The 14,194-nt window shown below is 39.1% G+C and overlaps 1 protein-coding gene across 1 annotated transcript; it reads left to right on the top strand.

The window, feature by feature from the left end:
* The first annotated feature begins 1,735 nt into the window (after positions 1-1,735).
* Positions 1,736-13,122, top strand: LOC139713315 (ileal sodium/bile acid cotransporter-like). Its single transcript, XM_071625061.1, has 4 exons — positions 1,736-1,924; positions 5,651-5,844; positions 7,253-7,457; positions 12,673-13,122. The coding sequence occupies exons 1-4, from the start codon at positions 1,736-1,738 to the stop codon at positions 13,120-13,122; spliced, it is 1,038 nt and encodes a 345-aa protein (XP_071481162.1).
* Positions 13,123-14,194: the final 1,072 nt, after the last annotated feature.

Here is a 14,194-nt window from a genome sequence, read left to right as displayed (position 1 = left end):
TAATCAAGAAATTGAGAAACGCAGTAGCTACGAGGAAATATCTACTACAATATTATACACAGAAATGGGTATCCATGATTTTATTACAATTTCATTGATTTCGTTTGCGCATTATGCAGGGCGGCGCTACTATTTTGAAAGTGAAGGGTGGGGGGGGGGGAGGAGTGTCAAAATCGTCTCTCAAGCAAAAAGAAAAACAAAAGAAAAGAGAAACAAAAACAAAAAAGTCTTCATAATTTTGAGGTACGATTTTCTGCCGAAAGTCGGCTGACAAGCAAAAATTATATAAACAAAAACAACAACCAAAAAGTCTTCATATTTTTTGTACAAAAGAAAAGTGGGGGGGGGGGGGGGGCGCAACCCCCACAAAGCCCCCCTCCACACACACACACACACACACACACACGGTTGCGCCGGTCTGGTTATGGGCTTGTAATCGTGATTGTATGTGATGGTGTCTATCGCCGATCATCCCCCGTCACTCATCGGTACGGATTTACGCCGGTGTTATAACACCATTGCCAAAACACATAAACTGTACCAAAGAGAATGTCATCAAAAAGAATATCGTCAGTAGAGTAAACACTATAAAAAAAACAATGACAGTCACGTGATGGCAATTCAACCATCAGAAAATCGACATTATGCACGACGCACTCTATATAAGATAAACGCTTGTGCGTGTGGATGTGTATGTGTGTATAATTATGTGTGCATAATAGTATCTTTCACATCTCATCTCATACACTTTAAGCAATCGAATAATCAAAGTTACATGCTGATGGTATGTTATCAACCGCCTCCTGTAGTTGTCTCTCCTCTGCAGTAAACTCTGCTGTACCGCAATGAACACCCGCCCCAGTGTGTTGACGACGATTGCTTGCAAAGATTGCTACTATATCCGGAAAGGATTTCATCTGGTTTTCTAACGAGTTGACACTCTATCATTGCAAACTCTGTAAAGCCCCATAACTGCAGCATAAGACGGAACGTATAGACTATAGCGGTAAGTTATGTTCTCAATCATACATTTCTAAGGCCTAGATACATTTTTGCACATAATTATATTGGGTACTAGAATCCCTAATTCTCTTTAGAAGATACTTCTATCTTAATTATTTGACTCGAGATTACACGTGGCATGATATATGCTACATTTTCTATATCAGTGCGCTAAAAACCAGTCATATTATCTTTACAAGTTTACGTATTAGGAAAAAAAAAATCAATCCGTATGCGGTTGAAATCAACGTAAACTCCAGTAATGGATCCAGGAGGGGGCGCACCTGACTCGGGGCCCCCCTTTATATTTTGTTGAAAAAAAAATGAAAAGAAAAACAATGGGGGGGGGGGGGCGGGGCGCGTGCGCGTGCGCCCCCCTTTACGGAATACCTGGATCCGACTCCTTTTTTCTTTTTTCTTTTTTTTTTCAGCCAGTCGATTCTTTTTTCTCCCCAGACTGCAAAATCTTTCTTGAGCATAGTTCATGTATGAACTCAGAAGTATAGCCATGTCGCGTAAGTGATTTAAACTTTTGTCTTCATCACGAATACGTGAATGACCGGGACAAATGATAGTATATGGTAACGTGCAGTAATATTCGTGATCATGTTGATACAGACTTTTATACGCACGCACAGACATTGTCCAAGGAAGCGTCTTCATTGCGGGTACACAGTATATGCACAGGGGGAAGCCGAATAACGAGGAAATCTTCCTGGCATAACCAGCGACAATGACAGCACCCACGATCACCATGGATGTGGACGTGGACGAATACTGGTCGAATGAGACCGTGATCGTCGGGCCGCCAGCCCACATAGTGGCGATGAAACTCGCGAACAAGATCGTGCTCAGTGTCATCATGCTCTTCATCATGCTTGCTATGGGGTGCACGATCACTGTCAAAGACGTCAAGGACGCGGTGAGCTTAAGCATGAATCTTTCCCACCCCCACCCCTATTTACTTCTCTTTGCAGTTGACTCAAAGAGGAGAAAGTTTATCATTAAACTCATTTTTCATAATTTCCGTCAGACTGTGTCGTAGCTGTAAGGATTAAGCGATATCGATATTCTTTCATCGTCATCCCCCCCCCCCCGCGCATTGGGACGCTCATTGTAGTTGCCAGGTAATGACTGAACTGATTACTAGCATAATCATGGTCATCTTTTATAAATGAATTAGACCATATTCTGAGGTTTTAATAGTGATAGTATCATCCGATTTGCACAAGTGTTTGTGGTCTATATCACCGTGTCATTATCCAATTTGCAGAGTAATTATACTATTCTGTCTATATGGATCACAGTCATCTTGTGTCTCCATTTAAAATGTCATATCACTCTATCTTCCAAAGCCTCAAATATCATGAAATCAAACAGTGAGAATTGATATACAATTTCATCAAGTTTGTATACTATCATAATACTTCAATGACAGATGAAAAAATTGTTTGAAACGGTGTCACACATTTTCAAGAAACAGTCGCAACATGGTTGACGATGTATATCTCTCATTGTCTTTCACGCACAATCATGACGCAAGCCTTCATTAAAATAAAACATGAAATATAACAAACATACCAAATACATATTTTGTATGCCTATTATTATTGTATTAAAAGCCCAATTCCAGCGACCCAATTGTAGGAAATACATGCACTAGAAAAAAAGTAAACAAATATTTTTTCCATGGTGAGGTTACCTTAGACGCTATAGTGGACGTCAGTTGACCGTGTCAAATGCATAATAATCATCAAGATTTCACAGTCTGTACATCCAACATTGTTTCCCAGGATATGAACTAACCAGCATGCAGTTGAGGTATTACAATGATGAATGATAATTGAAGGGGTCGGTGCAATATAGTGCTAACCCATACAATAGTGATTTTGAGATAATCGCTGTTGAATCTTTGGAAAGTCCATACATTGTACATTAATAAAACATGAATGCATGCATTTTTTACCATCTTATTGGTTGAATTCAAATATGATATTTTCACGGAGGTTAGAGTGAAGGATAAGGATTATGAAAATGCATGTAACTCAATTTTGACGAAAGTTCAATTTTGACAAAAGTGTGGGTTAGCACTATATTGCACCGACCCCTTCAATTATGAGCAAGGCATATGGCTACTCTAGTGGACAAACAATAATCTTCTGCCCCCCCCCCCCCCCGGACAAAGCACAAATAAGTACTATATACCAAGGAAATTCAAGATAAACGAATGAATAGGCACAGATTATGTGGAGATAACCTCTTTCATCGCATTGCGGCGTATTTCTTGGTCATAATCCACTCCCATAAAATAGGACTAGTTTATTACGACCTTTGCATTTGCCACGTGAGTTCAAAAACTGAACGATAAAGGAGAAACTAGATAATCTATGTTGAAGGGCCTAAATGAGTGCAGTGTTTTTAGTCTGCGTAATTTGTTAGCAGCTTTTCGAAGGCAAGAGGGAAGAAGCAGATTAAGAAAGAATTCAAGTCAATTCAAATCAAATTCCATTTCCAATACTACAAGTTTTTTTTTTCCAGATACAGTGTACAACAATACAACAAATCAATGTAATACAAAATATGTTATCATAATTCAATTCAATTCATTTATTTTTCATTCTTCTTTTTCCAACCAAACATAACGCATAATATATTTGGAATTACATCATAAACATAAACATTCGACTTTGTAAAAGATAAATGATACAAATAAACAAAAGAATGCATACTGGCAAAAAAGTACAAAGTTATGCTTCAGTTGAGAAAAAAAAAAGAACTGAGAGGTCCACTAAAAATCATATACATACGATCCCGGAAAAGAAAATGACCAATATTATACTGCACGTGAAAGTTGTTGTTTTTTTCTTTCAGGACCATGTGTTATTGGAAAAGAGAGGCTCATTCGTATAAGGATAAATGCATGAATAAAATCATGCGTTTGCAATAATTAGAGGTTTTGACGTTTTGATGCGGATGTTGTCTCTGTGGTTAGTTGCTAGATTTTAACGTAAAGGCATGCAAATTAATTAAAGAAGGTGTTCTTACCATATAATTATGTAGATTTGCAGGCGCGTGCCAATCTTGGGTATACACACGTTTATATTTTATGGTGTAAAAGAGTTTTGGATAACAGAAAATGGTGGGTTGGAATTAACAAAAGCGAACTGCAGTGAGTAAATGAACTATCAAATTGACCATGGAAACGCCTGCACATGCACAAGAATGCATGATTGGGTGCTTAAAGGAAGCAGAATAATTTAAGAGAAGAAGACACGCATACATTCTACACAGGAAAACTTGTCAAACAAGTGGTATATTGTAATGGAATGACACTGGAATATATAATGTGAGCCTCCTTGTACGTCATCATCCTTGGTCAGTGTATTATGTTTTTCGGTTTGTCAGAGTATTGGTTTATCTTATCAAGGAACACAATACATTTCACAAGTCTTTACATGATGCTATTGATTTATATCAAATGGGTTAGTCAAATACCGGTTAGTGATTGGCTAAACACAGTCACGTGATGGAGGCACATTGGTTTATACGTTCGCCCATGGGCAGAACTTTTTTGTAATGTTCTCCCATGGGAAAACATTTTCACGTAATAAATGACAAACGATACCAAATGATTGAACGATCATATTTTCACGCAATCGATAGGATAAATTTGCCCATTCCATACAATATGAAAAAGCAGATGACCGATTATTGTAATGCGTACGAAAGTGTGATAATTTGACTAACCCATATAATATAACAGATGATGACTTTTGTTGTCGGGAACATGTACCAAACGTTTCACCCTCAGGGTTTGAAATGCTATTTCGGGAGGCTATACGTCCCTCAATTGCATTTCAAACCCTTCGGGTGGAACATTCGGTATGTTCCCTCCCCCCCCCCCCCCAGTCATCATCTATATAATGTTCTACATGATGTCAAATTACACAAATAGTCTGGAATGCCCCTTTGATATTAATTAGTTATCCATTGCAGTAGACGGCGAGCACTGTGTACTTTTATACAGTCGCTGGTGAAGTTGATGTAACAAGTGAGACATACGTGTTCGATAAGAACATACAGATCAAAATACAGAATGTCATAAAATAATGCAAGGTTGCACTTTAACCATATTACCTTTCCTTACTTTTTTCTTTTGAGTTTTGCTAGTACATATAGAGGCGCTACAGCGAGCAGCTGGCACCATTGCGAAAGGGTAGCAGAACTTGTTATTTATGTTATTTATTCATTTATTTGCTTATTTATTTAGTTAGTTAGTTATCTATTTGTTCATTTATCTATTTATTTATCTGTCTGTCTGTCTATCTATTTATCTATCTATCTACCTATCTACTATCTGTAGATCTATCTACAGTATCTTATCTTATTCATTCTTGTAATTTACAGGGGTTTGGGGGTCCAGGGGCAGCAGGCGCTTACACTGGAATAAGGAGGAAAATATCCCGCCATATCCCCTCCCACAGTTCCCCAACTCACGTTACATTGCTGTTATTATCATCATCATAATCATTTTAAGGCCTAAACTAAAATCCCTAACGATATAATCCGAGCCACTATAACTAAATGCATTCCCTATAAAAAAGTAACTTTTTAAATGAAAATATTCCTTCATCCGTATTATATCCAGCTGCGTTTTCCAAAGAGTGTGCTGATAGGAACACTGTGCCAGTTCGTACTCATGCCGCTAACGGGATTCTGCCTCGCTCTGGCCCTGTCGCTCCCGGCGCACTATGCCATCGGGGTGCTGGTGATATCTTGCTGCCCAGGAGGAACCATTTCCAACCTCTTCACTTTCTGGGCCAATGGCGACGTCTGTCTCAGGTGCTGTAGTGATCCTTAACCCTTCCCGTGCCAGGCACTTTGGACGTGTGTACAAGGCTATGGGGTTTTCTGTGCTAATCAACACTCAAACCACACAAAGATGTTGCATGCCAAAAGGAGAGCATGGCATAAAGCAAAATGAACGCACGCCATGCAATACATAAATTTCGTTGTGAAATGTATCTGATAAAATATGCGCAGGCCCTATATGCCCATCACAAGTGAATCGTACATGGCAACTCCAAGAATTGTCGGACACGGTAGTTGCACTGCAAAAAGTCCGGTGTTAAATAGTGAACACCGAGCTGGTGTTAAATTTTCGGTGCTCATTTATGGTATTAAATTAACACCCTCGGGTGTCATTTCCAAATTTTAAACTGTTTTTGAAGAGTTTCTTAGTAACTGCACTTCTTGTTGATTTTTATTTTAAACAAGACGATCAAGAATTTTACATTAAAATACTAGATTTTTGAAAAAATGTGAAAATAAATTTACACCAAAGTAACACCAGCTGGTGTGGTCTCTTATTGAAGCTGGACGGGTGTTAAACCATTGATATTAACACCAACAAATATCAAATCAACACCATGTGGTGTCATTTTTGAATTAACACCAGTACAGTGTCAAAATAACACCAGGTACAGTGTCAAATTAACACCACGAAGTGTCAGGTGACCACTTTTCAACACCATCACAGTGCATTTCTAACACCTGTGGGTGTGGTCCTTTATTGAAGTTTGATCGGTGTTAGATTTAACACCCGTGGTGTTAAATCTAACACCGATGTTTTTACAGTGTAGATTTCTGCTATTTGCAAAGTTTGCGCATGAAAAGACGATACACTGACCCCTTTATCAAATATGTTTATCATGATTATGATGGACCGCTAAGTGAGCAAGCAACGTGGTTGACCTCTTATGTCTCACAGAGATAACAAAGTTTCGGCATCCATCGATCAATACTGGAAACTAATCTTCACATACTTTGCTTTCATAATGCAGGTTGTTTAACCAAGTTTTTTTTTTCTTGAATAAGAATTTAATGAATTAAAAGTTGTCCATAGCCGTCTGCTGTTTACATTATAATTATGATGGAGAGTAATGACCGAGTAGTGATGTTGTCAACATATTTTCCTTCCCCTCCGCATCCTCCTCTACCAATGGAAGCTGTATATTAAGTTCGCCGCACTATTTTCTACTTCCTGATCGCATCCTCCTTCTTTCTCCACCTCATTCTTGGTATATTGTAATATCGTTATGTAATCAATCAGCATAGTCACCAGTGTCATTATATAAACCATCCTCACTCCCATCAATATGCAGTATAATGACAATAAACATCATCGGCGAGGGTGAATGAAAATATATCGATAGTGATTCTCTCCATCACAATGTAACAACCCCAACAGTATCTGCATGACGACCATCTCCACCGTGGTTGCCATAGGGATGATGCCCTTCAACCTCTTCATCTACAGTCGAGTGTGGACCGACGACAGGGCTATCATCCCATTCATGAGCATCTTCACCTCGCTCGTCTGCATCCTGATACCGGTTGCCATAGGGATGCTCATCCGGTGGAAGAGGGAGAAGTGGACCAAACTGATCACGAGAGTAGGTATAATCACAGGGTTGGTAGCTGTCGTAGTGATAATCATAGGATAGTTTCCTTTCTTCTAGCTCAAAACATATAACTTCCGAAAAGTTATGATAGGAGAAATTTTCGATTTGGAAAGGCAATTTTGAAACTACTCTCATAGCGATTTTTCATTTATTCATTCATCTATTTTTACTTACTGTTTGTAAGCACACTGATATGTTCCCCAGTTACCTTATTCTTACAGCAACGTATGTGGCCTACGTCTCAAAAACTACACTGTAATATCAATCACTCAGATATAATACTGGGTGTTACAAAAATCATTTCCCACTTTTGATCCTTAATAGTTCGAAAACTATCAGATAATACTGTCATTGATAATGATATGAGTAATAAATGAATAGTGATGTAAAATTTATTTGGAGGTGATTTGAATATGAAAGCATAAATCAGTTTGATTAAATCTATGATTAATTTTAAAATTAAGTTCGAGAATTTGGTCAAATTTTAATAGAAACCACGTAATGTGAGCGCGTGCTTACAATAATCCTGAACAATGGACATGAATACCACCTTTTTAGAGCTCTGCTGACTATAGGCTTTTGTAGAGGCCGCACAGAAATGCCGTTAGTGCTAACAGCGCACTAGTAGTACCGATAGCGATGTTTTGGCCGCACAGAAACGTAATGTTAGTCGAATTCACTAACAGCGCTGTTAGCTTAACATTTCAAGACCGCTAAGAAACTAACAGCAGTGGTAATTAATAACTCACTAACAGTGTCAAGGGCACCGATAGTGACAAATTTTTTTCCGTGCCCTGAAACTTATCTCCCTTTTTATGCTAAGGAGACCTACTTCGAAATAGACCTAGATGTCTTAACCTAATTAAAAATGTGAATAATAAATAGAACACTCCATAATTATGTGTAGTATGTCTGTTATTAAGAAATATATCCCCATTTCGCAGAGTCATGTATACGTTGAAACCTTTAGAAAGAAAGAAACAGAGGCAGCTAGAGAGAGAGAGAGAGAGAGAGAGAGAGAGAGAGAGAGAGTTAGTTGAGGGGGGGGGGGAGGGGAGGGACAGAAGAATATATAAAAAAGACAATCGACATGACAATCTACTGTGTAGGCCTATGTAGCTTCTCCTGCTTGTTATAGTTGTATAATTATGGGACAAAACCAGAACCTGTACTTTTGACCCTTCTCTATCGCCCATCGTCTGCTATTTACCAATTCCTCATTGCATTACAGAAAATATACTCATCTATTTATAGTTTCGTACTCCTTTTTTATGACACCGGACATAAGGATACCAAAAAATCAAAAACAAAACAGAACGTCTGATCATTATTATTGTGATTGGTGAGATACAATAATTATTAACCCGTCCAAACGTTTGTGCGCAAGCACTCTGCGTGATGCTCCGGTGTTACGTGCGAAGTGTGCGTGATAATTATGACTATATCTATATTGTGATATATGTATTCATGGCATGTAGGTCTACATTTTTGTATTGTGTACGTGTATTACAGCACCTTTGCTCGTGTACTTAATACATTTTACGGTCTTTTCCATCTTTATATTGTTTACATATTTTGTGTTGAACTTTGCGGGGCGTTATTTTACAGGTTCCTAGGCTACCCTATATGACATTGCATTTCTTTTTTAACCTCTAGCCAAGCACTGAATTTACAGGACGGAATTGCTCCAGGCAGTTAAATTATTTGTACTATGTTAAACGAAGGAGGTATATACTATAAGTTGTCTCCTTGGCTAAACAGTGACAAGTACATACTCACCACCATCCTCTGTATATAGGCAGGCGCACATTATGCCGCCGCTGTTATGTAAATATGAAGATTAATTTCTGCGTATTCTGAATAGACTTGAGACCCTCTGTATACGAATGTAGGCTATAAATTTAGCGTAAATATTGGAAAATTGACAGAATATTCAAGCCGTATTTCAATGCAACATGATGTGTCAAAGTCGAATGTGAACAAGAAACAATATTAGAATTGCAATATGATGGTATAATCATGCGGTGTAATAGTAAATTAATCATAGCAGAAGGAAATTGTTACTCAGCATGGAAATCATAGGTCACCATGACAGTTGATAGAAACTGAATGGAGCTCCCATCACACAGGAGAGCGCGCCGGAACATTTTTTTTTTTTTTTTGGGGGGGGGGGGGGGGGGCAAAATCTCGACGGGGGGCACATTATGTGACGATGTGAGATCCTCGGCGAAGGAGCGAAGCCACCGAGAGGGGAAGGAAGGGGGGGGGGGGGAGGGTGTGGGAGGGGAGATACCCCCCTCCCACGTTATAGGGACTTTTTGTAAAAACACAGTATAAAAGTCCCGTTTATAGATCATTTAAAACAAATTTCTAGGGAATTAAACATAGTAAAAAAAAATCACTGCGAAGGACTATGATTTTAACTTAGGGGGGCACATTAATTTATGTGACGGTGTGAGATCCTCTGCGAGGGAGCGAAGCGACCGGGTAGGGGGAGGGTGTGGGAGGGGAATACCCTCTCTCATGGTAGGGCCTTTTTGTAAAAACAGGGTATAAAAGTCGCGTTTATAGAGCATTTAAAAACAAATTTCTAGGGAATTAAACATAGTTTATAAAAATTACTGCGAAGGACTACGATCACAACTTATGAAAACTTCATTTTACTAAATAGGGCCTACGGGCAGAGCGAGCGAGAGCTTCGGAATGTACATAGACTTTCACGTCTGATCAACTAAATTTTGTATTACAATGTATGCTATTATCAACTCAAAATAGCAGAAGTCACATTTGTAATGCAATATCCTTTCAGAAACATTTATTCATGCACATTCATACGCGAGCGAGAGCTCAGCATCATCGTAAATTTTCGTTTCTCACGAACGCGTACGTACACTGATAGCTGCTTCTAACGATAATCCTTTATTAATGAGCCGAAACTGTTCGAAATGTTCATCAGGTTCATGATAAAGTCACTGAAATGTTACTAATTCACCATCTTGGGATTGGTCATTACCTCTTAAGATTTTTTTTTTTAATGCGGATGAGCTGCTGGGTGCATTGCGTGCATAGGCCAGGTCAGCGCCAGGCATGCATTGGTGAGCCACTCTCACTTTGCCATTCGGTTTTAGTCTGAAATGTATATTCATAGCTTAAAAAAAAAACCACGAACAAACAAATGAACAAACAAACTAAAACACAACCCATACAACACCTACTTAGTCCAGACGCTATTAACACCACAAGATGTGTGAAAGGTTTCGGACCTCAACGTCTTTGAGCACTTTACTATTTTGTCACACACACACACGCGCACACGCACGCACACATGCACACACACACACACACACACACACACACGCACACGCACACACATGCACACCCACACACACACACACACACACTTTTTTTTGTTTTCAGTGATCTTTTTATTAATTCCATTTCCTTTGAGAATATAACAATTCAAAAAAAAATTACACACATTCTACATAACATCTGTCATAAATCATGTAGATATTCCTACAGTTATGAGACATAATCCATAATCCATAAAACAAGAATAATCATTCAATTCATTTTAAGGCAGATATCAAACAGAAGAGAGGAAATAGAATGAATTATCCGATCATTCCTTTTTAACTACAAAACAAACAAACAGAATTCATATATGCAATTGTGAGCAATTTAGCCAAACACTAAAAAAAAACAGGAAATGAAATTTCTATTATATCAAAAGAACGATGACAACAACAACAACATAAACCACCCTCATTCCCACCTTTCCACCATACCCAACCCTCAACTACTCATAACTTTAAACTTTAAACACACACACACACACATACGCACACACACACACACACACACACACACACGCACACACACACACACACACACATAATACTGATCGCATTGTTCGAGCAATGAAAAATATTCATACATTGCTCGAAAGCTTAGAAGAAAAGGAAAAATGAAAGGGTTTATTGCAGGTATGTTTCAGGGGGCACACTCGTCGAAGGACGCGAGGCTACCATCTATACACTAAATGTACATATGAGTGTAAGTGCCCAGGGCGAAAATTTTGCATTTTTCAGTTGTGAAATTGGCAACTTTTAGACAAGAAAGGTGCCTTTATTGTTCATTTTGGTCTCTGAATAATTGATTAATTATTTGTTAGAGGGGGCACATGGGGGGGGGGGGGGCAAAAATTTTATTGGGGGGAGGCAAGTGCCCCCCCCCCCCCCCACTTCCGGCGCCATTGCACACAGGCAATCTGTAAATGAAAAAGGGTGATCAAAAGGTAAGATAAAAGCAAGGCATCGGGGCAGCTTGGGAAAAAATCGACAATTTTTAAAGAAAGTTAAGACCATACGGAAGATTAAACTGAAGATTAGAGGCAACTTATTGTGAATGAGGACGAGAAGGCGAGAATTAAAGGCGACTCTGTAGTCTTCTACGACCGCATTCAGTGCTTTGTTCAGGATGGATGAAAAGGCAACTATGATTATATTAGGACTCACGAGAAGGCGCAATCTGCAGGTTCGTGCGGAAGGTGAAAAAGGCGCAAGGCGCCTTCTAAAAGTCCAAAAAACCGAGAAAGCGATTTATCAAAACTCTCTTCTCTTGTGTCGCTATTCAGTTTATGACTGTTTCTATTATTTGCTTTTGTTTTTGGTTAGTGTTTTTTCAAAGACAGACATGAATGTGCTACAACCATACCAATGGCATGTGGCCCAGTGCCCACTTCAACCACACGTCAATGTCAGTCATTATCCTTTTTGAGCTATCAACACAAGCTTAGTATAAAAATATGCATGATTTATATGATTTTATATATATGTATATATATATATATATATATATATATATATATATATATATATATATATACATATATATATATATATATATATATATATATATATATATATATATATATATATATACACACACAGACGGTATGCGTTTCTAAGAACTGATGATGATGATGATGATTATCCTCGTCATTATTGTTATCATCATCATTATCATATTAGCAGGAATATGATATAATTTTGGCAGGCTCTCCAATACGCATAATTAGTCCGTGAAGAAAGAGAGTAGAAATTGCTTGATATTACTATTGATTCATCACAATCCATGACACTGAAATTATTGGCCGATACATGAAAAGCTGTATTATTTTATTCTCTGAATATATCTAAATCAGACTGGAAGTATTTTCGGGATGCTGGGTATCGCACTATCCATCACCCTCACTGCCCTCGTCAACCCGTCCACGTACCGGGTGGTCTGGCGTGTCTGGATCTGCTTAGTCTGCATGCCTGCCGTGGGCGCCACATTCGGCTTCGCGCTTGCCACGCTGCTCCGCCGGCCGACACCCCACTGCCGGACTATCGCCTTCGAGACAGGCGTCCAAAACGTGTCCCTGGCCATGACGCTGATCCTCCTCACGTTCGGGGACACGCAGTTTATGTACAACGTGCTCATCTTCCCGTCCCTCTACGGACCTTGCACGATCGTCCAGGGCTTCGTCGCCGTGTTCATCTTCAGACTTTTCCCCGGTCGACATCGCGAGCGAGAGCAGGACAGAGAATACCAAGGAAAGAGCGAAGAAAGTTTCGGCCTGCAGAAAACCTTGAAAGAGACAAGAGTTTAATGGACGATTTTTCGTAAAATAATGTGTGCACGATTATCTACAGTTGTTTTGTTCTAACCAACTTTGTCGGTAACGGATGCGGCAGTGATGCCTACGAGGCCGCAGTGTGGCCAGCGTAAAAATGGGCTTGTGCTACAGGTGGCCCAAAATTATGCTCAGTTGCCATGAAATAATGCGACATCATATCAAACGAGGAAAAAGAAAAATTATCTCGCCATATTATCAGCTGACAAGCAAGCAAGCAAGAATGGCCGAAAGAAAGAAAGACAGAAAGAAGACAAACAGAAGGAAAGAAAGAAAGAAGAAAAAAAAGTCTTCACATTTTTATTATTATTATTATTATTATTTTTGCTGCAAGTGCCAGGGGCACACGAGTGCAGTGGTGCCTAATACAACAGCATACTAGTTTAGTAAGGTCTACGCGTGGGTTCAGAGATTTAAAAAAAAAAAGAAAAAAGAAAGAAAGAAAATAATGATGTTAATGGCAACCGATATTGGCATATTATACTATTATCATGATGGTCTCGTTCCAACTAAGTCAGTCAAGGTTAGTTTTCCACGTGTTTGTTATCATGTTGCCGACGAGAAATACAACTAGATCAAGAGGACTGATTCAAAACGGAACTGTCACAATAAAAACAAAGAACACTAGGATATTGTGACTTTCTCGTTCAAATTGATCGAGGAATGTTTCCCATATCATGGAATCGGAATGCAATCGGGCAGAGAGATATTTTCCATATCGCGGAATCGGAATGCAATCGGGCCACCGTTCTTTCCCTACCCTCCCTTTAACTTTAGGAGAGCTAGACGTGTTGCTATTGTAGCACGAGTTGCTATCCTGGCATCTTTTATGAGATGGGGCCCTGGTCTTAGTGCTAGCTAACCACACGAGTTTTGTTCATTATTATTTTTTTAATGACTATGTTGTGTTCATCAAGCAGCCTAACTACCATCCAATCAATCAAGACACATCTCCCATTTCACAACAGCTCAGTTCCCTATTTATATTACCTCTGACATGCGACAACCACCGACAACTGTCCACGCTGTGATACTGTGACAACATCGC

This window comes from Diadema antillarum, unplaced genomic scaffold, assembly GCF_040938485.1.
Source record: "Diadema antillarum isolate AM-2024a unplaced genomic scaffold, OU_Dant_1.0 seq00001947_RagTag, whole genome shotgun sequence".
NCBI lineage: Eukaryota > Metazoa > Echinodermata > Echinoidea > Diadematoida > Diadematidae > Diadema > Diadema antillarum.
This window is presented reverse-complemented; position numbering and strand designations above follow the sequence as displayed.

Bases quoted from the DNA above. Each gene is read 5' to 3' on its own strand.
- LOC139713315 (XM_071625061.1), top strand. From the start codon at position 1,736: ATGACAGCACCCACGATCACCATGGATGTGGACGTGGACGAATACTGG. The intron at 5,845-7,252 runs GTGCTGTAGTGA...CAACCCCAACAG, and splicing joins AATGGCGACGTCTGTCTCAG to TATCTGCATGACGACCATCT. The intron at 7,458-12,672 runs GTAGGTATAATC...TATCTAAATCAG, and splicing joins GGACCAAACTGATCACGAGA to ACTGGAAGTATTTTCGGGAT.